General features: G+C 37.1%; 1 protein-coding gene across 2 annotated transcripts; it reads right to left on the reverse strand.

Annotated features, from left to right (window-relative positions):
• RAD21 (RAD21 cohesin complex component) lies at nt 1-26,966 on the reverse strand. 2 transcript variants are annotated; one of them, XM_065902632.1, is made up of 14 exons: nt 26,831-26,966; nt 19,736-19,910; nt 15,113-15,242; nt 13,847-13,946; nt 12,303-12,409; nt 11,796-12,002; nt 11,225-11,350; nt 10,776-10,898; nt 8,969-9,192; nt 7,651-7,810; nt 7,058-7,203; nt 4,185-4,334; nt 2,329-2,412; nt 1-1,704 (listed from the first exon to the last, which is right to left on the reverse strand). In XM_065902632.1, the coding sequence occupies exons 2-14, from the start codon at nt 19,877-19,879 to the stop codon at nt 1,513-1,515; spliced, it is 1,893 nt and encodes a 630-aa protein (XP_065758704.1). In that variant the 5' UTR covers nt 19,880-19,910; nt 26,831-26,966; the 3' UTR covers nt 1-1,512. The 2 variants fall into 2 exon arrangements, with proteins under 2 accessions (XP_065758704.1, XP_065758706.1); XM_065902634.1 differs by lacking the exon at nt 26,831-26,966 and adding an exon at nt 26,547-26,689.
• Nucleotides 26,967-27,192: the final 226 nt, after the last annotated feature.

The raw sequence follows: 27,192 nt of genomic DNA on the forward strand, positions 1-27,192 counted from the left end.
TTTACAGCTTATAACACAACTTTTATTAGAAAAGTTATACATAACATAGCATCAACTATTTTCAAGAACAATATTAAACCCAATAAGCAACAAAAACCAGACTAACAAAATGTGTAACGAGAAACTAATGACCTTTCTATAATCAAACATTCAATTATCTACAATGTCTTTATACAAAGGGAGAAAAATCCATGGTTTACAGGCACATGATACTGAAATAAAGCGGCAATAGCAATTTTATACAATTACCATTCTCAAGAAACTGAATCATCAAAACAGTAATTACGAGTTCACAAATTTAAAACATCTCACATAATTTAAAATTATTGGGTATACACTGAAGTCTGATTTGTTTTTTCCACACAAGTGCCAACACTTAAGCTAGAACTTTTAGTGTGTAATTTTGCCCTAAAAAGTTAAGACATGTTTTGATAATCATAACAGTTATATAATTTTTGTGCTACCTGGTCTGTTAATATTTAAAGCCTTTATTTGGATGTTTTTCTTCACTTAAATTACAGGAAACTATTGGACTTCTGTTGCAAAGCTATTACAGTTCCAAACAAAGGAGTGTGCAAGCTTTGGAAAAAAAGATCAGTACTAAAACTTACAATAAATATCAAAGAAGCCATTAGTTTTTACAGCGCTGTCTGCTTAAAGGTTAAGTCCTCCAGTTGTACAATTTCCCATCAGTCTGTCCTTTCAGTTAGCATAGTAATTTCTATTTTCATGATCTGAATACTCAAATATGTCCAAACATCTTTTTAAAACCTTGATTTATAGCTCCTGGAAAATTATAGATGCTTTTTATATTCATTCTACTCTAAAAAGTCTATTTCTGCTCATTTTAGAGTCTCACTAAAACAACAGATTTCAGTATAGTAAGATTCATTAAAAAGTTTCAAATGGAATGATTTACAAAATAGGGCACTTTAAACCAAGTCCTATCTTTTTGTAGTTACAGTACAATTAATTTCACATTCCCCACCCCACCCCCATGGTGAATTGTGAAATTATACTTTAAAACTCATCCCGAGAAGACAGTCTCTGTCTGGGGAACCATCCCTGAAGGACAGTGGTCCCTTCTAAGACTGCTGGGTGTTGCTGATGGGAAAAGACAATTTCTGTCAAAGAGTCACACTACTGCTCTTAACTGTCAGGTGTTTTTTTCCTGAAACGTTCTCCTTTATAATGCAGTAATGGAGAACTAAGATAAAAACCCCAACCTTCCGCTGCTACTCAATTATATGCGCCAATATTGCACACATCTGTTCTGGACTGTTAAATTAATCTTGGGGTGCTTGCTTTCTCCACCAGAATACAAACACCATACAAGCAGTTCTGCTTTAAGAGGAAATGGGTAAATTTAAAATACTGGAAAAAATGAGAAAAAGGCAGAGACTCTGTACAGACAAAAACCTAGACTCTCTGGGAGGGTTTTGCGTGCCCTGCACATGGGGGCAATTTGTACACACTAGTGACCTGAACACTAGCACTAACACCTCTAGCTGCTCAAATAATGTGGAACCTTGGTCCCGGTGTTGCAATGATATCACTGTATGGTTCTTCCTGGGTCAGCTCAATAGCTTGCTGCTTTTTAAGAACCAAGAAGCTGTAGAACTTTGCTGCAGCTTGCTTTCTGTTCGTGTTTCGGCACAGCTCAAGCAAACTGATAGATTCAGCTCCAGTTTTAGCAAGAGCCCGCTGGAATAAAAAAAAAAAAAAAAGGATTAAATGAAAGTAATCAGCAAACCAAAGTAGGAATTTTAGAAGCATACTATTTTTAGATAGTATGCAAATGTTTCTCATGTTAAAAGAAGCAAAGGGACAATGTTAACACAGACTCATTTCTTTGTAGATGTAACTGAACTGATAAAACACACTAAAATGTAGCACTTACAGTTTTGCAAACTTTCAACTATCCTTTCAATCTATTTTAGGAGACTCTGAGCATCTCACCTGGTATTTCATAGACACTCAAGCTATCTCCTCTGTATCCGATACATGAAGGCCCAAGGATAAGTGACACTCTAACCCTGTACAATGATTCAACACATTAAATTTGCTCAACCAAAAATAAGATGTATACACACACCAAGGAGCTCTGCTTTGCAGAGTAACAATGGGAAAGTGTTCACCTGGATGCTTTCCAGGCTTGATTTTAGCCTAACAGCTTATGTATTAAAGTAGCTTAAGGTATGTGGTTTTGGAAGAAGTTTCACAAAAGGCAGACTTGCTGGTTATATAGCATGTGACTTTTTTTCCTTTTAAGGAAACAATGCCAAAAGCCTTTGATGAAATTTTTTCTCTAAGCCTTCACTGGCATACCTGAAGACCATGAAGCATCTGCTGAGTCCTTTTGTTCCACCTTCTTTCCTCTTGATCCTGATCACCTCCTGAAGCATCTTCATCCTAAGTGAAAATGACCCCACACGAAAACAAACTGACAAAACTGCTACAAAATGAAGCATTTCTGTTGTCTCCTGAAAGCTCTAAATTGTGTATTTTGGTTAGTGGACAGAACACTTAGCATTTAGCTGATTCTGTACTGATCTAGAAGCATGGGATCTACACAGTGTGGTCCATGGAGTAATGCTGGCAAGCAATGGGTTATTGGCCGCTGCTAAGATAAGAAACATATCAGGTATTTCAAAAGAAATGGGCTATAATTTATAATATATATTTAATTGTAATAGCCTGGTTCCCAGTCACCTGCAACCTACAAGACTGAGGTTGGCACCAGGCAAGAGCTGAGATACTCCCAAACTATGTTGGAACTATATACATAATACCCAAAGGACCAGGAGTTAACAATTTCAAAAATATCAGAAAGTATAATTTTAAACATTAATTGAACACAGTCTGAGATACTCGAACACAGGTTGGAAGAACTTTGGGGCTAAATTCTGACTTTAAAACAATATAAGGCTCATAATCAAGCCCTAAATGGTTATGAAACCTATGCTGGCATAAATTACAAATATGAACAGATGGTAATGAGAATTAGTCTTGGAAGAAACTTTAAACATAAAGGTTTAAATAAAATATTTGACAAGACATCAAAAACAAAAATATCTAAGTCTTCTATAACAATCTTAAAGATCTAACAAAAGCGGGGGGTTGGGAAGACAAAAGACCCTGAACAGCCAAAATGTGCATGAGGAAAAGGAAATCCATTTCCAAACTACCTCTACTTTTTTAAAAAATAAAAATCAGATTAGCCAAGTCACATCCCACTCCACTCTTAATGAAAAACAAACCCCTCACAAATAGAGGGGTTATACGAGAGGAAGATGTTAGTAGCAGTAAGAACTGACCCTCGACCACAAAGAGAATAAGAGCAGCTTACAATTTAGAAGTCAAGAAATCAGTGAAAGGGCAAACCTCCTGTCCTTCAAAAATCCACAAGGGACTGAGTGAGTTATTTAACACAGCATAAAACTTGAGGGTCTTGATGGTCTAGAGCAGTGGTCCACAACCTTTCTGGCACCAGGGACCGGTTTTTGTAGAAGACAATTTTTCCATGGATGGGAGAATATGTTGTGATGATTGGGGGATGAATCAAGAGCAAATCAAGAGCATTACATTTATCGTGTGTTTTATTTCTATTACTACATTGTGATATATAATGAAATAAGTATAAAACTTACCATAATGTAGAGCAGAAAGAGCCCTGAGCTTGTTTGCCTCCAACTAGATGCTTCCATCTGGGGGTGATGGCGACAGGGGCAGGCGCTCCCCAGCACTAGCATCACCACCTTGGCTCTACTGGCATTAGATAATCATAAGGAATGCACAACCTAGGTCCCCTGCACGCGCATTTCACAGTGGTCTGCACTCCTGTGACAAGCGGTGCTGCTGCTGATCTGACAGGAGGTGGAGCTCAGGTGGTACGAGGATGGGGCGTGGCTATAAATATGGATGAAACTTCACTTCTTCACCTGCCGCTCACCTCCTGCTGTGAGGCCTACTTAGTTCCTAATAGACCTTGGACCAATGGTTGGGGGACCCCTGGTCTAGACCACTAAGAATCTGGCTAAGTTTTGCACTTATTCAAACATTTTTTAATCACTCTGATAATTAACTCAGCTCCAATATGAAAAATAATAACGAGCTGGCTGAAGACTTTCACTAAACCTGGAATGGGAATTTACTTGTCAGATCTTTTCTTTACATTTCCTTACCTCCTCCTCTTCGTCATCTTCTTTCTCCTTCTCCTTCTCTTTTTCCTTTTCTGGTAAAAGTTCTAACTCTGGAATTAACTGACAGATATTTGGAGGTTCTTCTGGGGGCAGCTCTACAGGAGGTATTTCCATCTGCTCTGCCTGCTGAGGCTTAAAGCAATAAAAACAAGGCAATTTAAGGATGCACATTTTAAGGGTAGCTTCTTTTAAGTATGCAGTTACTGCAGTTTTCAAAATGAAAAGAAATACTGGGGTCACACCTCCACACTTCCTCATAATCAAAAACTGATTACAAGTCTCAACATTAGTTTACAAAAGAAAATCCGTTCACTGTCTTAACCCAGAGCAAAGGTGCTTTGTTTTTATACCTACTATTTGCAAACACTAACAAAAAACCCTCAAAACTTTCTGTATTAACATTTTAGGAATAAACAGAATCCACTGACTCCAGGGCAATGCAAAAAGGCTCTATCATTAATTAGCCTGGCACAGGCAACCATTACTGTAAAAGACTGCCTTAAGGTTATTGCAACTCAGCTTGAGTGCTAAATAGGCCTTTGGGCTTTTCCTGAAGCAAATAATACAAATGAGGAGACGATTTTTCTGGGTCCATTTCTTGTATTTTCTTCTCTGACTTAATACAAACAATTGAGAACATTAAAATACTCACAAGGGAACAATTATCCAGAGAGTGGAGACTAGAGCAACCCACCTATTACCTGCTCCCCTTCCTGAACTCAAAAAGAAAAATGCACCCAGCCTTTTACAACTCCTTAACACCAGGGGGGGGCTTAGAGAACTAGTTCTTAAAATTCGCAAGGAATATTCTTTTGCCAGTGTCTTGATGGAGGCTGAACCAAGAGCCTAAGGCACCAAAAAGTCTCCATTTGTCCAAATTAATGTATTCTATAGACTTAAGCTTGGGAAGCTTCAAACCAGACCACCTCCTTCCTTTTCACTTACAACAGGACACTGAAGTGAACTTAATGGTAGCCACTTTAAATGAAGTAGCAAGATGCTACTTTACTTTTCGGACAAATATATTCTAGTTTCTTAACAAGATAGCCTGAAACTACTTTGTACTATAGATGTGCAGGAATATTTGCTAAACAATAAGCCAGAATCTGAAAGAGAACAGAGGCCTAGGAATAAATGTACACTATATGGTCAATTAATTTAGCACAAAGGAGCCAAGAGTATACAAGGAGGAGAAGGAGAGGACAATCTCTTCAATAAATGGTGCTGGGTAAACTAGACAGTCACATGTATAAGAATGAAGTGGATTAAAGACGAATCTAAGATTTGAAACCATAAAACTCCTAGAAAAAAACACTGGTAAGAAACTTATTGGTTTTGACAGACTTTTTTGGACTTGACACCAAAAGCAAAGGCAATAAAAGCAAAAATAAACAAGCTGGACTTCAGCAAACTAAAACACACTACAGAGGATACCATCAATAAAATGAAAAGGCAACCTACAGGATCGGGAAATATCTGCAAATCATTTATCTGATAAGAGACTAATAATACTCAAGATATACACACAACTCAACATAGCTCAAGAGCAAAACAAAATGGGCAATGGATCTGAACACACATTTTCCCAAAGACAATATACCTGATGACCAACAGGTACACAAAAAGGATCAACACATCTCTAATCAGGCAATGTAAATAAAAACCACAAGAGTATCACCTGACACCTGTTTGAATGACTAACCTGTTAAAACGCCAAAAAAGACGAGAGACCAAGTGCTGGCAAGGATGAGGAGAAAAGGGAACCTTCACGCACTGCTGGTGTAAACCTAACTGGCTCAGCCATTATGGAGACAGTGTGGAAGGTCCTCAAAAAATTACAACTAGAAATTTCACTTCCAGGTATTTATGCAAAGGAAATGAAATTACTATCTGGAAAAGATGCTTCCATGTTCACAGCTAAGCTATGAAAACAACCTAAGTGTCCATCAATACATAAATGGATAAAGAAAATATGATACACACAGATATATTATTCACAAGAAATTATGCCTTTTGTGACAAAATGGATGAACCTGGAGAGCACTATGCTAAGTGAAATGAAAGACAAGTCCTATATGACAGCTGTATCACTTACATATGGAATCTTAAAAAGCTGACATTAATAGAAGCAGAGAGTAAAATGGTGGTCATGAAGGCTAGAAGGTGCAAGAAATGAGATGTAGTAGTAGATGTTGGTCAGAGTATAAACTTCCAGTTTTAAGTAAGTTTACATACTTGAAAGTTGCTTAGAGTAGATACTGTGTGACAAGAAAAAAAAATCTAATTCTGTAAAGTGATGGAAAATAACTAAACTTATAGTAATCATTTCACAATATATACATGTATCAAGTCATATTGTACACCCCAAACTAACACAATTTATATGTCAATTTTATCTCAATAAAAATGGAGGAAAAATGTTCCATCTTGCTAACAGCTATTTATTAGCAGGAAGTTTGTTCTATTTTACTCAAAATGTATTTAACAGGTTCCTTATGTTGCTTTTCTTATTTTATTTAGAATTGTCTGATTCACCATGGGCTAGTGTTTGAGAAATAAAATAAAATTAGAACCAAGTTCAGTGTCAAGGATTCCATATTAGCCAAGGATGCTCAGGCCACTCTGAAGCAAGACTATCCAAGAAAACAACAACTCCTAAACTAAAAACAACGCCCACTCAGGGAACACTGTGTTTAGACCCCTGGCTGCCATTTTTTCTCTCTGGATCCAGTCCTTGCTATTTTCTGCCCAAACCGAGATACTTCAAAAGGTCTCCTTAAATAACACTTGCTACTACTAGGGATCTAAAATACTGTCTGAACATCCCAAACATTTTGATGGAGAGATGTGCTTACAGGAATCACGGGTTCTGGGTCAATTTGTCCCGCTTTTCGTTTAACTCCCTGAGGTGGTGGTGGGGGCATGGCTGACTCATCCAAGTTTGTCCTGCTGGTCTCCATCGACTCCTGGAGGCGGCTTGGCTCTTCCAAAATGGGCTCATCTATGATTGGTCATATGAAGAGAAGACTTAGATCATCAGTCCTTAACAATATTTTAGGACCATTTAATATTAATATGCTACAACATAGGTACTTTCTCTAGAAGGAAGGCAGAATAAAATTTTACCTCCACAAAAGTTACTCAACTTATAACAAAACATTTAGAAGTGGGAGGGAGCTTTAAAAGGACAAGTGCCACTTCCAGTCCAAGGCAGGACAATCCTTTAGCAGACTAGCACTCAGCCAAGTCCTAAACCTTAAACTTTCTGAAAACAGAAAGTTTCCCATCTAACTAAGCAATCAGAGAATATAAAGCATGTATTTCCCTGTTCAAAAATTTGAGTACACTTCTTTGTTCCTGATTTCTTTTACTTTGGCAATAATATAGGTAAAATTTAAGCCAAGTGTTCACTTAAACTTTATGAGGGAACTATTCTAATAGAACAGACCGATAACATCACGCTGCTGATGTTGTTGCTGCTGGTCCTCTCTGGGAACCTCTGGATTCTCAAATTCTTTGAGGAATTCATCCAAATTATCAGCCTCTCCTCCTTTCCTCCTTTTTCGAAGATCTTCTGGTACTAGTGGTGTAAGACAGCGTGTAAAAAGCTATAAAAAATTAAAAAAATTTAAAAATCAATTATATAATCTCTACTACAAATCACAAGAAATGAAAACCTACCACTAACATTACAATGTTTTAATAGTCAGTATATATATATATAAAATTGAGCACGATTTCTACTTAATGTTATACCATATTCACACTCCATTCTATATAATTTGAAGCCCTGGAAGATTTTCATTGCAGCAATTTTAGAAAATTTGAGGATGAAATTTTTTTTATCCATTGTCTAACTTGGAGATTAAGTTTTATTTACCTGCAGTTTATTTTCACATTCATACACTTAAAACTCAATCTAACTGAAATCATACCCAATAGCTTTACATAGTACCCCTTTCACTTAATGATATGGTAATTTTATCAACTATTATTTCTAGTATTTTTAATGACTGAATATTCCACTGAGTGGAAATACATATGCGTGTGTATATATATGCCACGCTTGAAAGGTATTTTAATATTTTAAAGTTCTTTAGAAAAATTTAACTGTAAATAATAATTATTTAACATCTTCATGGAGTAGTTTTTTTCCCCCATATTTTAAATTATCTCCTCAGGAAAAATTACTGACAATGAAATCACTAAGTCAAAAAAAAAACCAAAACCTTAAGAACCTTCTTCCAAATGATTATGATTGTGCTTCCAAAAAAACCCAGCAGTTTTAACAAAGCCTTTAGATTATTTAAACAAAATCAATCAGTTCCAAGAATATTTCAACTCTAAAAAAGGGCCTGTAAATGAAAAGAAATTCTCATAAAGCTAGAAATCTGTATTGTGGGGAAAGTAGAACCAACCCATGTTTTAGCCAGAAGGCACCATCTAAAGAAATGTAGACTTGAACCACGGTACACACTAAGGCAACAGAACTAATAATTTATCAGAGGAAGTTGAGAGAGAATTATTATTAAAAACACCAGTAGCTTTTTAGAATAGTGAAAATTCATTCCACATCTTTTAAAAATGTAGGTGTCACTTATAATCTTTCAGATCAGGTTTATATTCAGTATACTGTGGTTTAAGGGAGAAAAAAGATGATGCCATATGGCTGGCTGAACAATACCTGATCAAAAATGATTTAAGCAAAAGGTTTTAAAGTTTATTTTAAATGTGTATGAAATTTAAAATCCTGCAAATGCCATTACCTTCAGTAGTCTGTTATTCCATAAAGGCTGAGCAGGTAAAGAGAAGAGTTTTTCCACTCCTCCTGTCTCTTTCCACATCATCAATTTCTTGGTGGGTGGTGCCAGATCCAAAGTAGTAACAATGTCAGAATAATCACTAAGCTGGGCTCTAATTGTCTTGCTATCCAACTCTTTGACACTGTCAACAATGAGCTTCCTCTTCCTCTTGGCTTTTGTTTCTTTGACTGGCATGATAAAAAGAAAATAAGGTCATCTTTCTGAGGCGCCAGCATGAACCATACAACTTTAGTCTCATTGTATTTCTGCCTTTCTACATGCCTAGAAGAAATGTTAAAGTTTAATTAGTACAGAATCTATTTTAACTGATGTTTCCCAAGCATCATATAGAAGCTGATGTATGATAAACGTTCAATAAAAATTTGCTGAATGAATATGTATAGACTTTTAGCACAAAATGGGCCAAAAAAACACTGTTAAGAACCAATTCATTTTTGCTCATGTAGTTTTATACTGTAAACACGAAACATACCACACCTCATTCGGAGTTAGACTCAAGTGCTAGGTTTTGCCGATTAGGTAAGTGACCATTAAAAAAAATTAACTTCACTTTATTTCCTCATCTGAAATATGGCCAACCACTTACAAGGGATTGTAAAATATTTAATATAGTGTCTGGCAATAGATTGAGGACTCCATAAATGGTTGCAAGTACTATGGTTTTTATTAGAAAAGTTACAATTCATATACGGCAGCTGCATAAGCAGCTTGATGAAGTGAAACAAGCCTAAACCCAGTTAGATGAACCTGAAACTCCATCCCTATACACTTTGTGTGTTCATTTATAATCCTTACTAAATTCTTACAAAGCAGGTAACATGATCTCAGTTTCTTAAGATACAGAAAGGCTCATGGTATTAAATAAATTCCTCAAGATTTCATTCTGTCATATGTTATATAACTCTATTGGTTTTAAAGATAAAATGTGCACGTGGTTTAAAATTCAAAAATATGTTACACAGTGACAGCCTCTGTCCAGCCCCTGAGGTCCCTTCCTTGAAATTAAAAGTTCAAGTTCTTGTAACAGCTGGCTAAGCTCAACTGTCTTAAACAATGCAGTATTTGTCCTTACTTTTTAAAATAGATCTCTGTGATATCTATCAATAATACAGTACATAATTTACTTAATTATCCAGGTTCCCGTACTACTGAAATTCCATGAGGAAAGACTTGTTCATTTTTATATTTTCAGTTCCTAAATTGAGTTCGTTACACAGAAAGTACTCTTTTTAAACCAGAAGCCAAGTGCCAATTTTGGTGATCAGATTCTAAGTAGGAAATCTTGAAAGTTAATCTTGTTTTAATTTAGAAGTAATAACAACATCTTGAGTCACACTGTAAATGACTTATTCTATTCCACTATATCCATAAATCATTTAGAAATTTTTAAGTTTCACATCCAAATTACATATTGCCTCTTCTACTAGAAGAGGCACCTCCAATTATACTTTGCTATGCTTCTTATTTAAACAATAAAACTGATTAGTCAATCTTGTTATTTTACTGAAAAATGCCTTGCAGTGTTTTTAAACTGTTATACATGTGACTTCTTCGCATTTTTGTAACCCCCAAAGACTGAGATACATATTTGCAGAAAGCCTGTTTCATCCTTTGGAAGTTGTTTCACAGCAACTTGTAAAAACATTCTGTAAGATACTAAAATTGTCATTGATTAAAGATTCTACAATAGATGATGGACAAAGGAGAAAAGTTATTTAAAATGAGATTACTGGAAAGTGTGTTTGCTCACCAGTGATATCAATAGGTTCCAAAGCAAAGGCTTCCTCCTCATTTGGAACAAGCGTTGTCTGATCAGTCATAGTCGGCATTGGTTCGACAGGATCCACTGAATCAGGACTATCAGGCCCACCCACTATAAAAGCAGAAATTTGGTCACAAAATGCTTGGAATTTACCATACATCCAACAAACGGTAAGGAAAAAACCCCTTTGAGTAACTGAAAGAAACCCACTGGTACCAAAGAGAAAACATTTTTCTAATTATAAGGTCTCTCCCGTTGACCTACTGGCCAAAACACAGGGAGGAGCACTCGGTTAAACACGTCAGAGAATCAACCACAGGCACTTCTTAGAGTCACAGTTCATTAAAAGCTGGACTGTTTAGCTTTTGGTCTTCTACATGAAATATGTTTTTGGATGCCATACAATCACATGCAATCACTGAGCATGAAATGCTTACTTGACACGTTATCATCCTCGTCCATATCATCGTGTGCAGGCTGCTCTGGCAACATCACCCCCGCCTCAGACAGGGCAGGGGGGTCGTCAAAGATACCGCCATCATTATTACTAATCAGCTTGTCATCTGAAATAGGGAATGTAACTTAGTTGCAGTTTAGAAAAGAAATGCTGAAAGAACAGCTGCCAATCACTGGGAAAATAAAATTATGTCAAAATGTATTAAGTTTAAAAAATTTAAATCTGTATTCAGTATGCATCTGTTCTCTTCATGGTTGTATTAAATACTTCCACACATGAAAAAAATGTCTCCTTAATTTTAAAACTTATAGACACAAATAGAGAAGCCTGAAGAATTAGTAAAACTTAAAATTCCAAGACAAGCACTTATCAACAAAATTAGGTATTGCTAACATTTTAAGGTTTCAGGTTTACCCAACTTCAACTGAACCAACTGATCACAATTCACATATACATACCTAGAGAGATGCTCAAGACTGAGAATTAGCAGCCACTCTACAACACTGCAACTAAATAAATAATGTTAGAGTAATCACCTTGTAGTGACTTACCTAATATACCACCATCATTTCCTTCTCCAAAATTGTCATCCTTATATTGGTCTTCATATTCTAAATGGTTAATTTTCTCATTAAGATTGCTGGTGCTCTGCTCAGGCTCTAATAGGAGGTTAGAAGCACCAGTGCTTGCTAACATGTCATCATCCTCGAAAGCGCTGCCTTCTCTCATTATCTCACGATCATCCATTCCAAAGTCACCTAAACAAATTTTAGTCAGTCATTAGTTGAAAAAAGTTAGAAATACTGCTGACACAAAAGAAAATGCCTTATGATTTAATTATAAAGCCATATTTGCCTCATAAATATTTGCCTATGTATCTCTGAATATGAAAACATCTGGTTTAAGCTTTAAATCTTCAGCATCTACACTGCATAAACCGATCCTGGGGCATGATCAGAAAATTCAAATGTAAGATCCAAATTTAGGTTGTCCCAAATATGTTATGTGACATAACTTTAACATTACAGCTAGTGGCTAATGATTTCTTTCTCTATTACCAAAATCATTTTCTTGTAGAATACTGATGTTTCCAACTTCTTCTCTCATGGTTATCTCTTCCACTCTACTCTGGTTCAGGCTGAACTGCTGGGCCACATCAATGTCACTGTAAAAGAATTTCAAAACACTTTAGTCTCAATTCTCACTGTACTGTTTTATAAGGGAAAACATAACTCAATTCTATAAGGGGGGAAAAAGCATACACACAACCTGTGGAGCCTAAATATTTGACATTAAATAAATGCAATCCAAGAATCTAAATGATTTAGAAGTGAATTTCATTTGTATTTAAATTTTAAAAATGTTAATGACCAGTGAGCAAAATATATAAGTATGCTGAAATCACTACACAAAGCAAGATGGTGTACAGAGAGGAAGAACTTTAGAGAGGCATGGGTTAGAGAACCATGGGTTTTCATCAGGGCCTTGCAATTTACCGGCTGTGTGAACACTGACGTTAACTGGCTTTTCTGGAACTCTGTTTAATATGAACCGACCTCAGGTTGGGTGATAGTGTAGCATGCATTTAGTGGGCAAAAACACCTGCACACAAGACGACCCTTGCAGGTGAAACTGGTGTCAAGGGTCAATTGTACACATTAAATAAAACTGGCAATGTATCAGTAATGAAAGAAACTGGATGATCAGTACCTGGAGTTCATAATACTAATCACTCTTACTTTCTAGCTGTGTTAAAAAGGAAAAACTTCACCATAAAAATTAAAAAAAAAAAACCAAAAAAACACTAAGTATAAAGAGAAAAAGTAAAGCAGTCAAACAGTACCTAGCACTAATTAACACAATAAATTCAAAGTAAGTAATAAATTTATAATTATGCCAGATTGTTTTTCTAAAAAAGCAAAAAAAAAAAAAAAAACTGTTAAAAAATAAACAGGGCTTGATGTAGATGGTTTCCTGGTTGTGCTACTTAATCACTTAGTAACAGTCACATTCCCTGTCATGGTAATGATAGCTGGATGCTGAAGACCTGAGAAGAGGTAAACAACATACCATAGTACTTTGTTGTAATGGTCATCTCTGTATGACTTTCTGTTCTCAAATGTGTGTTGTGACAATGACCTTCACTCGCTCTCCGAATAAAGTTATCTCACATGTTTATTAAAAAAAAAAAAAAAGAACAAAACTTGTGGCTGAATATAGCTTGGTCAAGATGATAAAATGGTAGAAGACTTTAGTAAATAACTCTGAAAAAAAATCATGAAGCTACAGTTGAAGTTTACTGATATCATTATGTAAAGCAAACAGCTAGACAGCTCTTCACTTTACATAATGGCCTAAGCAAATCAGAATTCTCTTTAGTAGTGTTAAAGCTGACATCGTTTACATGGTTTTCTTATAGAAGAAACACTTCTGGGTTATGTTTCATATTTATATACTATCATAAAAACAGCATATGCATTTTGGCTACATGTTAACTCAATGTCAAAACATCCCAGGAAAACTATGTATCTGTAAGCCAATAATGTTTTTTGGTACACCAAGTCAATAATTAAAAAAAAAAGAGAAAAAGAGAGAGACATACTCTAAGTCAGGCAGTGGCTGATCAAAATCATGAAATTCTTCAGGTAAAGTAATGGCATTGTACGCAGCTTCTCGATTTTCCTCAGGCAGGTCAACAACACCTGGAAAAGTAACAGGAAGCTTGAAGCCCTGGCTATACCAAAGATCATCAAGGGGTGCAGGAAGGTAAACTGTCAGCTTAATTTCCTAAGGTTCTATTCCAGGAGGGCTGCTTCAGCACCACTGAGGCACAAGCACCTCAGCTTCCTCTATAATCGTCAGTCACGCTTCTTGTATCACACAAGAACGGGCAGAGCACTAATTATGAATTAAACTGAGAAATCTTTAATAAAGGACATAGCAACAAATAAGTATTAGCAACAGCTTTCTACATAAGCACGAAATTTATGAGAAAAAAGAATGACTGCAAAAGAGTATCCCAAATGTTAAGAGGAATTATTTTAGAAAAGTGGGATTAAATTATTTTTATTTTCTTTACATTTCCCCTTATATTTTAAAGTGGTCTATAATAAACATGCATTGATTTAAAAAAGAAACAAAATGTTATTTTAGCGAAATACGCTTAGTAGCCAAAGTAGAAAACACTCAAGTATCAAGGCCTCTGCTTAAGCCTTTCACTTTTAATCAAATCTTAGAATCTCAAAGATTTCACTATTCATGTTACAATAATTTTAAATAGAATACAACATCAGTAGAAATGAACAGTATAAAGCAGCTCCCCTACACATTGAGATTATTTTAACCAGAATAAAATTTCGTCAATACTTAAAAAAAAATTACACAATTGTAATTATCTATGCTGATGGAAGTCTGGTTACAAGAGTTCAGTGTTAGAAATCAACTATTACCTAAAACAAAACAACAAAGAAATATAGAGAACATTTAATAAAGTTTTAACAACTTCAGCTAAAAGTGAATTTGATTTTAAGACTACATTAAAATTCTAAGATTTTTTTTCTGAGCTGTGTTTTTAAAAACATAGAACAGTGAGTTTTCAACACTTCAACCTCTGATGACTGCTGAAAAAGGAGTTAAAAGGGCAGCTCCAAAGGAATAACAAAAAAGGTCTGCCATAATTCCATTCACAGAACAAAAATGAAATGGGCTATTCTCCCTTGAAACACTGCCTGTCCAAGCTTTGCCCATTTTTGAAGGGCTCCTTGTATTGCAATTAAAACAAACTATGCCCATCTAGAAATACACGCTTAGCAGTTTTTCACCCTAAACACAATGAACTTCAAAGTTAAAACAAAAAAGTCAACAATACCTGGCCGAAAAGCCATCTTTATTTTAATGAATGCCTCATTACAATCTGCCAGGAGGTATTTGGCTTTTCTGTGATAGATTCGAACTACTCCCAGTAAGAGATGTCCTGATGTTCGGAGTGCCATCTTCACCTGCGGATTAACATTAATTTATACAGTAAATGTTCTGGTTTTAGAGAAAAATTCAAAGTCTGTATGTTGTGCAATTTATAGGCAGTTTATATCTCTTCATACTTTTAACCATTTATTTGAAGTTACCTCATAATCATGTATATATTTTCTCACCTGTAAATTTCCTGAGTATACCCAAAAGACAGACAGACAGAAACCCATGAATTAACATGGATGTGAATGTAGCTCTGAGGCAAGTATCAGGCAACCCATGAACTGCTATCATTAGCACATTAAGTATGTGACACTTCTGGATGTGAATCCAGAGTCCCTGCTCCCTGTCAGTTAACTGAACTCTGATTTTATGTGGGAAGTGAACATCCCCAGACTTGAAAGATGATGATCTCGTTCCTCTCTGCTGATGCTTGTTTCTGAGTGGGCATATAACCTAGTTCAACTAACAAGGAGTTATTAAGTAAGTCAGAGAATTCTGAGATTTTCCCAATTAAAAAAACAAAACAAAAACCTCCAGAAAAAAACCGAACCCCCCTCCCTTCTTCTCCGCTCCCGCCCTGTGAGTAGGCGGGGCTCGTGGCGGCCCTGTAACCCAGGGCGTAGGCATGAGGACAAGAAGCCAGCAAAGTAAGTAAGGGGGTCTAGGCGAGTTCTCGGATGACGTGTTTGAACTGCTGAACCAATCCTGCATCTTCCCACTTCTAAAACTTCTAGTTAAACCAGACCACTAGTCTCCTTACTGTTTAAGCCACTTTTCACTGAATTTTTATTACCTGAAAATAAAATTTAGCTGGAAAGCACACTAACCTATAATGGATAATAGTACTCTCTCTTTTTTTTTTTTAACAAGAAATCACACTCCTCAGCCTGTATTTTATCAAGGTGGATCTTGATCAGTGTTTGTGGGGGGGTCTACAATGTGGGATGAGACACAGTAGTTGGGAAAAGAATGAGGGAATTAAACCCTCAATCTAAACAGAATCAGAATTCCTCTGGTTACAATAAGATTTTCTAAAAGCACAAGAAAATATGAGTGCAATTTTATCAGATTGTTTTCCAGATCACATCACAGAAACATCAAATTCTAAGGTAGCAAAGAAAGCTGTTAAATGCTTACAGCTTAACTTATGATTATTATGCTACTTATAACTTACAATACAATGTGTTGTTTTATTTAATATGTATACTCCCCATAGCAGTCTAGGATTCTATTAACAATAACTCAGGATCTACATTTATGGTCATGTCACGTGACAGCATAAATTATGAAGTTTAGAGTTATAAATTCTTATTTAAAACTGTAATAAATGTGACTAAATCTAGGTCACATCCAATGATGAATCTCTTACCCAATTAAAACGTGCTCTTAATGGAAAAATGAGACTCTCCCTTTATGGTTTGCCTTAGGAAATTTGAAATTAATAATGACTACACCTAACCCTTCACCTGAGAAAAAAGGAGACAAAAAACTCAACTGTGGCATGCCATTATCTTGTCCAGAATCAGCAACTTTTAGAAGGTTGTGTATGGAAAACAGAGTAGTGGGTACCTTAGAAGAAGGGGATGGGGGAAAGGCAAAGGGGTAAAAGGATCAACTGCATGGTAAATGGATGGAAACAGAACTTTAGGTGGTGAGCCCGTTACATGGTATATAAAAGTAGAAATACAAAATCTATTACATAATGTTACAAATCAATATTACCTCAAAGTAAATTACTTAAAAATGAAGATAACAGTTTCCTCATTTAAAAAAAGGTAGTGTTTGGGCAAAGGCTTGCTTTCTTTCTAGTTTAGTTTGGTTCAGAGTTTAGTCTAGAAGGAGATAAAACGAGGTGTGGAATTTCTGTGGCTGAGTTTGCTCATTATTAAGCGTGTAGGTATGATCAAGAACATAGGATATACATCCAAGGACAGTTCTGCAGGGGCTAAGAGGGGCCGTTCCAACCAGAACGGGGGAAGGCATGGAGTTCTGAGTGGGCCATCTGTCTGACACTTGTAAACGACTAAATCAACATTTCCCCACAAGAACCATGCAACGAGAGCAAACATTAGAAATTTTTAGGTCATCTCACCTGTGGAGATATCTACTGTGATACATTCTATCATAATAAACCAAAATCAAAGAAAAACAAGACTTAGAAATGATTTTAAAGTTATAAGTGTCCCTAATGGCATACAAAGTACTTTGCACATATTATGAAAAAATGTTCTTTTAAAAGCCAAATCAGCTTCAGTATTTGCTTATGGATTTTGTTAAAGATTAGCCACACATATCCATTTCCAGAAAAGAGTTCAAATTCTCCTTTCTCCATTTACTTAACTCAGTAAGCATACCTATAAAAAGAAAACATTTCTCAATTTGACCAGCTGTGCATGTTGGAACAACTTCCCCACAGAATACATTGCTAATGCATCAGGTATCTTAAAAATAAGTATATCACCTGCTCCAACAATCATATTCCTAAAACATCAAGGAAAGACAGAGAACAAAGATTTCACAAACAACAGTTACAAAATGGTCATTTTTTAAAGAGAAAAATAAAAACTTGTAATCACACCACCTAGAGCAATCTTTAGTAATATTTTAACATGCTTTCTAGGCTTTTATATGTGCATACACACAATTTTTCTTTTTATGTATGTATATATAAAACTGCATATTGTTTTATAATGAGTCTGTATCCAGGAAAAACTCTGTCCATAGCATTACTGTAATTTTTAATGGCTGCATTAAAATACCAGAGGAATTAAATTCAAAATTTTGGGAAAAATATGGATTAGCTCCCTCCTTTCAAAAAATGCAGCTGGTAAAATAAATCAAGCACAATCATCACAATAAATTATGGGTCCATTATCCTTGATCTGAAGTCCTAGGGGTCAAATGTGTTTTGGAATTCAAAGCTTTTTTGAATATTATAAAGTTAATGCAGTGCACTGCCATTTATCAAAACATTCCCTGGAGTGTCTGCAACAGCACCCCCCCCCCCGCCCCAAATCATACACATTAGTGTTTCCACAGTGAATTTATGAAAACACAAATGACCTCACTTCAATTACAGTTGAGTGGGTTTCTGTGTGTATTTTAAGTTCTGTGTGTAAGACACTATGACGCTGTACAATACAGCTGCTAAAATGATGGCAGAGTTAGGAATAGAGCTTCTCCTGAATGCAGTCTTGTTACAAAACATACAATGCAGTTTTTGTATACATGCATTAAAAGGGGGAAAAATTACATGTATAACACATGCACCCATGAAAGTCTAGAAGGCATACCAGAATACTAAAGGTTTCTCTAGGTAGTAGAACTAAAGGTCACTTATTTTCCCATTTGCAGAAAGTCCAATAAATTCTATAATAATAACTCTAAAACTGGCTGAAGTTCCATAGAAACTTTATAATGTACTCTAATTCCAAATCAAACTTTCACTTCTCTTCTGTCAAACATTTTTCTACATAACTTTCTGAACAAGTCTGCTACATCCCAGCTTTATTTCTGGGATCCTCTTGCTCTTTCAGCAATAAAGAACTACTCTCATTTAACTGTCAATTCTAACAGTAGCTCCCAAAAATGATACAGAGACGTGCAATCTGGAATCTTTAAAAACAGGAAAACTGGTAGATGTATGTGTATATTCATATGTATAAATACAACATCCAGGAAAGGACCTTTAAAACACAGACGTAATATATGTATAAAAAAATTGCATTCAAGGCCCTTCATACATTTTAAAAATCAACCTGTTTATTCCTCAATGAAATGCTAATGATGTTAGTAGCTTTGTGTCTGTGTGTTTTAATGGTCCATCTTTGGCAACACAAAAACCATGTATTAAATCATACTATTTGTGAAATCCAAGGGTGGAAACCACTGCTTCAGAAGTTTCATAGGATATCAAGAAAATCTCCAGAAACAGAGCAGCAAATAAGGCAGATAAGGTTAGGACATTCACAAGCCTTCCATTCTAGTGGTACACAGTAATTAAATATCTAGGGAAAGTGCATGGCCAAGTACAAAATTTCAGAGACGGGAAAAAGGTTGGTATCTTCAAGAAATAGCAAGCAGGCCTGTGAAGGTGAGGTGGAGCAAGTGTTCTGGAAACTGTTCACTATGTGGATAAAGTAGTTGGGTCTGGCCCCTGTAACATTTTCCAAATAATGGGTCTTTATTTTGAAAACTTTATATAAATTTTATAAATTCCTCAATCAAAACACCTATTCTCATATTTAGTATAAAAACATCTACGAAGTCAAATATAAAATATTTGGGTACTGACAGACCATGCTTATCCGTCATTAAAAGAGGCAAATGAAAATTATCTTTGTACTCACAACACAATTTTTAGAGAAGAGAGTATCAAATTGAGACTCTGGCTAATCTATGGATTTTCTTTACCCCCAATATACACAGATGCCTGCCTAAGAACTTGTTTTTATAGAATTCTATTTCACACATCAGTGACAATCAACAAAGTGAATAAAAATATCAACATCAAACATACCTTTGGTGAGATGATACTCTCCACACTGCTCTCTAAGTTACACTCAAACACATGGGCTTTGGTTAGCTTCTTATCCCAGTGGGCCGCAAGCCAGATTTTGGCCAGTGGCCCTCTTTTACTGAGGACAAAATGTGCGTAGAACATTGTTCTGGTTGACTATGAAACAGGAGGAAACCTGAGGGGGAAGAAAAATTAATACAAACGCCACATGAGAACTGAATTATCAAGATGTACAAGAAATCTGGCTCCCCTGATGGCTCGGTTGGGAAGGAATCCACCTGCCAGGCAGGAGACCCCGGGTGGATTCCTGGGTCAGGAAGGTCCCCTGGGGAAGGGAAAGGCTACCCACTCCAGTATTCTGGCCTGGAGAAGTCCATGGACTGTATAATGGGGGTCTCAAACAGTCAGACACGACTGAGCGACTTTCACAAAAAATCTGAAATGTTTCCTTTTCTTTTAAATCTGAGAACTACGTACGAAAGGCTCAAGCGAATAGAGTATGAATTAAAGCAACCTATTGTTTAATTTTGATAGCATTAAGAAAAAGACTGCCCGCCCATACTAAGATGCAAAGGGGACAAAGGTCAGATCACTTTCATGCCACACTGTCATCTTACAATAAAAGTGTTAGTATGTTCTCTCACTTTAAGTAAAAGTTGTCATCAGAAAACCTACTCTTTTTGAAGATCCATCCAGTGTTTATTCCAATCCAGATTACTAACTGTGAAAGTTAGTAAACTGTGAAAGTTTGCTTTTGGCCAAAAGTTAGAAAATGTGTTCCTCATGATAAGAAAAAAAATGTCCAGGAAGAAAAACACTCGAGCAGAGATATTAATCAATGAGGAAATTTCCATTTTAGAAACCCATTTAAAAATGAGATTCTCAGCCAAATGCATTATACAATAATTGCTACCTCATGTCAAGCGCTTTACATTTCACCAAGTTGATAAGTAAGTGGATTGACCCCATTTTACGAGTAGTTTAGAAAAGCTGAGCCTTAAAAAGAAGCGTTACCAAAGTTTTCTCAACTCGGGAATCTGGAAAACACTTGCCCTCTTATAATTTAAATACTAAACTGAGAACAATGATACAGTATACAATTTATCATGACTGAAACATTCTTAGGAGAAATACAAGTATGTTATTTTCCTTTTAGTAATTTACTGTATAAATACCTAAGGCAAAAAAACAGCCTGAAATACTCTAGTTTAGAGAACACATGAACTGTGTAACGGTAACTTCCCTTATACCATGTCGTTTTTTCTTTTCCACAGATTTTTAAAAATCTTTCACCAAATGAATCTCTATTTTTTTCGAAAATGTCCGTAACTGGAAAAAGGTAAGCATACTTTTACAGAAAGCATGAAAAGTAAGTAAAATTTTAAAACTTATTTCACACCTATCCCTTGCTCCCTACCATTCCTAGGTTCTGGCCAAACAGCAAATCTTCTTTCAAGTTTATCATTTTGAGAATGTTACATAAATGGAATCACACAGTATCTGACTTTGGAATAGCTTCTTGGATTCAGCATCATGTTAAAAAACCTATCAAGGTTCTTGGTGCATGTATTAAACTTGTTTCCCTTTGACGCTGAGTGGCATTCCCTGGGATGGGGATGCTACCACAACGTGCTTAGCCATCTTACCTAAATGAAGGACACTTTGTTGTTTCTTAAGTTTTTTGACTATATCAAATAAAGCTGCTATAAATACTTGTGTATACAGACTTTTGGTGAATATAAGTTTTCACTTTCCAAGACAAATAGTCTGAGCTGTGACTGGACAGACAGCACAATAAATATTCTTTTAATTTTTAAAGAAACTTTAACACTGCTCTTATCAAAATTCTAGTGAGGCTTTCTTAAATAAGCTGCTGACAAGATTTTTCTAAAATTCATAAGGAGAGGCAAAAGACCTAGAATAACTAAAACTAATTTGAAAAACAAAAACTTTGAAGACTCATTCTACCCAATTTTAAGACTCATTTTAGAGGTATAATAGTCAAATACTGTGTGACCAGAAAGACACACAAATCAATGGAACAGAGTAGAGAACACAGTAATAGATCCACACAATTAAATCCAACTGATTTTTCACAAAGATGCAGAATTCATAGGAGGGAGGTAGTCCACTGGTCTTTTTGACAAATGACACTTTAGTGATTAGATATCACCCCACAGGCAAAACAAACAACAACAAAAACACAAAACCCTCAACCCAAATCTCACACATTATATAAACATTAAATTACAGACTTAAATATAGAACTATAAAATTTTAAGGGGGGGAAAAACACCCCACAAGAAAACACCTTTAACACCTAAAGCTTTGTAAGAATTTTTAGACATCACACCAACAACATGTCCCATAAAGGGGAAGAACCTATTATGGAGGAACCCACTGAGGATGCAAAGACAAGACAGAAGATGAGAAAACGCACATACAGCCACGTATCTGAGAAGAACCTGGATCCAGAATACATATGAAGAACTCTCAAAACTAAATAAAGAGTTAAAAAAAAAAAATCCAACTAGAAAAGGGTGGCAGGGGGGAATGTCAAGGAAGAGAAAATACTGAAGGCAAATTAAGAACAAGAAGGATGCTCAGCTCGATAGTTAGGAAAATGCAAATTAAGACTCAATGAGCTATCACTGCACACCTCTTTTAAGAGCTAAAATAAAAAATAACGGCAACAGCTAATGCTGGTGAGGGTACAGAGAAGCCACATATCTCATAAATGGCTACTGGGAATGCAAAATTTCCTTTCAAATTAGCTTAAGAAAAAAAGATCCAGACTAAGTCAACTTGAATTTTCTTGCTTTCATAAAGGGACCCTAACTTTAAATAAGAACTTTGCTTATTGTACTTTCAACTAAAAACTGTGCTCATTCTTTCCAGTAAGGTACAGAAAGTACATATATATTAAGCAATTCCAGGCAAGAGATTTCACGCCTGTCAAAAATGTTTGGGAGGGTGGTGGTACAAGAGTAATACGGTCAGGTTTGCCTCATCTTGATGCCAATAATTTGATGGAATTTTCATTCTCTGAACCAGATGCTTTCAGGGAATCATTAATTCACACTAGGAAAATTTTTTAAAAAGAAAAAATTGGCTTCATCAACTGCCTAAAGTTGTGAAGTTTTTCTTGCACACGTGGAGTTAAGAAAAGAACGAAAGAAGAATTCAGGTCATTCTAAAGTAAAAGGACTAACCTCCCACTCCCCAAAAAGCAAAAAAAAAAAAAAAAAAAAAAAAAAAAGCACCTCAAGTGTACCTTATACCCTAGTAAATCAAAATATGCTTCCCATAATCAAAAAGAGCCTCCTATGTTGTAGCATTTCTACTTCAAGCCTTAAAGTTTGTTAGTGTAAAAATCAGGCTGCCTCTATAGCATTATAAATATAATCCACAGGATTTCGTAGAAATCCAATATAGCTTTGAAATGTCACTAAAAACACTGACTTAGAAATACAGTCGCTGTTACGCACAATAAGCCCCAAGTTTTACTACAGGAGACAGTCATGTTCCAAGTAAGTTAAAAAAAACCTATTTAGCTCCTACAACACTCTGCTGCATGTCAAATACTAAATATGTGTTTAATGAAAATGGAAATGAAATACACCAAGTGATCTCATAATTGACACATGTAGAAAATTTTGGAAATTTTAGAAATTGAAACTGGCATGTCTTAACAGGTGTCAGTAGCTCAGGGCCAGCACTTCAGCTGCTGGTTGGTAAGAGTTCCACGCTTAAAATACCCCAGCTATGTCCAGGCAGAGATTCCTAAACAGATGCTTTCTTGGCATTGGATGGGGAGTAACTAAAGCAGAGTGGTGCTAAAATTAATCTGGGAAACAATTAGCAAGAGGAAATCACCTTAATAACTAAAGGAAGCCTGATGGGACAGTAGTGATCAACTACTGACTTATATCTAAATAAAAGTAAAATTTGGTCATCCTCACTTTTTGCAGCATTTCTTTCCCTTACTGATACCATACCTTTAGCCTGCCCCCCCCCCCCACCCACAAAAAAAGGTTGGTAAAAAGTTCTAAAGATTCTAAATTTTGGAAATCCCTTACAATAGATCTTAGCAGAAAGCCTACATTTCTGCTTACCAGAAACATATAGCTTACCAATTTCATAATTTCTCCACTTTTTCTAAAGCAGCAAACAACTTTTAAAAACTGATCCTAAAAAGTAATTTAAAAAATTTGATATGAAACGGCAGAGTAGTATTTAGGAACATATTCAGGAACGCAAAAAATGGCACTTTCTTTTAAGATATTTCGGAAAAAAACCAGTCAAATTACAGCTCATGTTTCTACAATGATGTTAAATCATTCTAATATTTCACTCATCTGTTGAAAAGCAGGGTAAGATAGTGGTTGTATAAACTGGTATGCCCTCTTTGAAGGACAATTTGGCAAAATCTTATACTCTCCAGCCAGAAACTGGGCTTCCATTAATAAGCCAAGAGTATACTTGAGGATGTATAATAATGACAGATCAAAAATTAAACTTACTAAAATCTAAGAATTTTATGTGTCCATCCTCTTCATGACAGTCTTAGAAGATAAATACTGGCCCATTTTATAGACCAAGAAAGAAAAGAAGAGGTATAAATAAGGAACTTGGCAAAGGTCACCAGTAATCAATGCAAATGCAACTTGAACTTCAGAGCCCACAAAGTCTAACTAAATGTTTGTTGCCTTGCCAGCTCGCCTATAAAGTATTAGGAAAAAACCTACCTAGCCCCTAATAAGTGATTTTAAGCAAATCAATACAATCATGCAATAGAATTCTATGCACTCTCAAAACAATGATAAAGTATTGAAAAGACTTCTCTCTATACATGTATGTTAACACGCACTTGCAGGAGCATAAAATATCTGCAGAGTGAAAACAGAACTGATGAAACTGGTCACCTTTGAAAAGTAGGTCCGGTGAGAAAGTAAGGCCTACCCTTCTGCACTGCCGGGCTTTTTTTTAACTCAAGGCATACACAAATGTCACCTATTTAAAGTAAAAACAATTCTATTGGGAGTGCTTTCCCAGTAACTAGTGAATTAAGCTGATTATTCTGTGGTGTTCATTTTTCCTAACCATAAAAAACTGGAAGGTGGAAATTCAGCGATTACTAACCTTGGAAAACAACATCATCTAACTGAGGTAAGAATGGAACCGTCTTCTGGGGGGTGTTTATGGGGAGGTTCTCCAGAACAAAAGGTATATGCAATGCTATACAGTAGAGCTGCGTCCCTTTTGATACTAAAGTTCTTTGAAGGAGGGTTTTACAACCAGATAGTCCTAGGTTCAAGTTCAGCTCCCTCCTTAGCTGTTCCGTAACTCTTAAAAGCGATTCAACACGTGAGTCTCAGCCTTCTCAGCTCTAAAATGGGAATGTTTCCCAAACAGGATTTTGAGAATTAAACATCATACCTAACACAATGCCTTTATAGACGCAGTTACTCTGGGAAAAAAACCTCCTCCAGAGTACATAGAAGTTATCAAGATCATGCCTAACAACTCTGATATCACAACAATTAAACATAAAACACAAAATCTTTATTTACAATATCGAGAACTTTCCTTTCTGTACCAAATTATAAGAGATAAAATTCAGAATCTTTGTGTTCCAATAAATGGAAACACACCAGGAAAATCTCATCCTTAAGAAGTTAATTCTAGAGTGCAGTAATATGTTGCCTCTACACACAAAAAAGGTAAAGATTATGCGCTACCAGCATAATTGACTTGCATATGAAAAGCAAAGTCCATTGAGTTATGCACTACTGTCACCTCATCTGCAAGCTATTAAATAATTTAATCACTGGATATGGCACAGGTCCCCATCAACGTCTTTTTAAAAGTAATTGATTAGCAGCCTCCAACAATAGCAAAGAAATTTAATGACCCTACAACTTCAAAAAGCTTCCTCAATCTGTCTACAACATTCTGTACAATCATACAGCTCACTGGCATTGACATTCGTTGGAAGAAAATAGAAATTTATTTTCTGGAAGTCAATGATTACTCTAAACAGCGTAAGGAGAGCAGATGTTACACTTTGGCTTGCAAAGAGAAGCAGATAAACACTAGCCTTTACCCGAAACCCTTAAAAACACAAGCGCGTTTTTGAACGCTGGAAGCCTATCAATCAAATCTAAAGGTGGCCAAACCTTCCAGCGTTTCCCTCTTTGAAGAAGGTCGCGAAGTCTGGCAGCACAGCTCGACAGTGTCACCCCTAAACTATTACAGCAGATCCTTCTCAAAGCCTTTCTCAGCGAGGAAAAAAAAGACACCACCTATTTGTCAGAAACACACACCTCCCTCCCAAACACAACATTCAATATCCTCAATCTCCAGGAAAAGTCTGGGAGGAAAACCAATTATGCTAATTTCCCAAGAATCAGAGGCAACTTCCCTTGGTCGCGTTTTCTATTGGTCTAACATTTGCTATCCCCATCGTAACCATTTTCCTTAAAAAAAAAAACAAAAAACCAAAAAACGGGGAAAGGGGGAGCAGCAGTAGTTCCCGGCTGGGGGCCTGCCGCATCCTCGGGCCCGCGTGTCTCCGATCACCGCACCCGCGCGCGAAAGACGGTTACGACCCCTCGGAGCTGGCATCGCGGGCTCCCGCCGCCTCCCGCCCCGAATCCCGCGTCCTCCCAGACAGCCATTTTCACCCGAGTAGGCGGCCCGGTCCGAGAGCGGGCTCGTTCAAACCTCCTCCTCGCCCTCCGCGGCCCAGGCTTTCCCCTGCTCCCCGAGGGACCCGCCGAGTAACGGCTCCTGTGGCCTAGAAACAGACCTGGACCATTTGTTACCCAACAAGAGACGATGCGGGCCCGGGCGGCGCGGGTCCTGGCCGAGGGCGGGCCCGGGGCCAGGGACCCGGGGCGGGCGGCGCTGCCGTCCCGGAGCTCAGGAGAGTGGCAGCAGGGCTCCGTCCCGGGGCGCAGGCCGTGCCGCGGTCTCCCTCGCCCTCCCGCCCCGCTCCGGAGTCCGGCTCCCCGACGGCAAGGCGGCGGGGAACGGGTTGGGGCGGGGGGGGAGGGAGCTGGAGCAAAAGAAGGGGCCGGCCGACTCTCTTACCTTGCTCTCCGCCGGGAGTTGGGCGGGCTGGGTGGCCTGGGGAGGGGAAAAGGGTCGGGGAGGGGGCGGGGAAAGGGAGGGGAGCCCTAGTGCGGTGTAGCTTCGCAGCAGCTCCCGCCGCCGCCACAGCCGCCGCCTCCTTTTCCGATTCACTCAAACAAACAAGATGGCTGCCGTTACGCCGCGGCTCTTCCTGCCGCCCAAATCCTCGGTTCAAATCGGCAGGATGTTTACGGTCAAAATGGTACCTGTGCGCCTGCGCAGCCAGCCTCGGACCCAGAAGGAGCGACGCAGGCGCAGCGACCATTTCCTTTTCCTAGGAACCCGCCCTCTGGGTGAGCAGCCCCGGACTGAGCTAGCGC

Source organism: Muntiacus reevesi, chromosome 12 (assembly GCF_963930625.1).
Source record: "Muntiacus reevesi chromosome 12, mMunRee1.1, whole genome shotgun sequence".
Taxonomy (NCBI): Eukaryota; Metazoa; Chordata; class Mammalia; order Artiodactyla; family Cervidae; genus Muntiacus; species Muntiacus reevesi.

What these genes read in the sequence shown, in the direction of transcription:
- RAD21 (XM_065902632.1), bottom strand. Translation starts at nt 19,879, where the DNA reads ATGTTCTACGCACATTTTGTCCTCAGTAAAAGAGGGCCACTGGCCAAA. An exon ending in AAATGATGGTGGTATATTAG is followed by an intron (nt 11,351 to 11,795) that starts GTAAGTCACTAC and finishes TCCCTATTTCAG; the next exon opens with ATGACAAGCTGATTAGTAAT. An exon ending in ACCCAGAACCCGTGATTCCT is followed by an intron (nt 4,335 to 7,057) that starts GTAAGCACATCT and finishes TATTGCTTTAAG; the next exon opens with CCTCAGCAGGCAGAGCAGAT.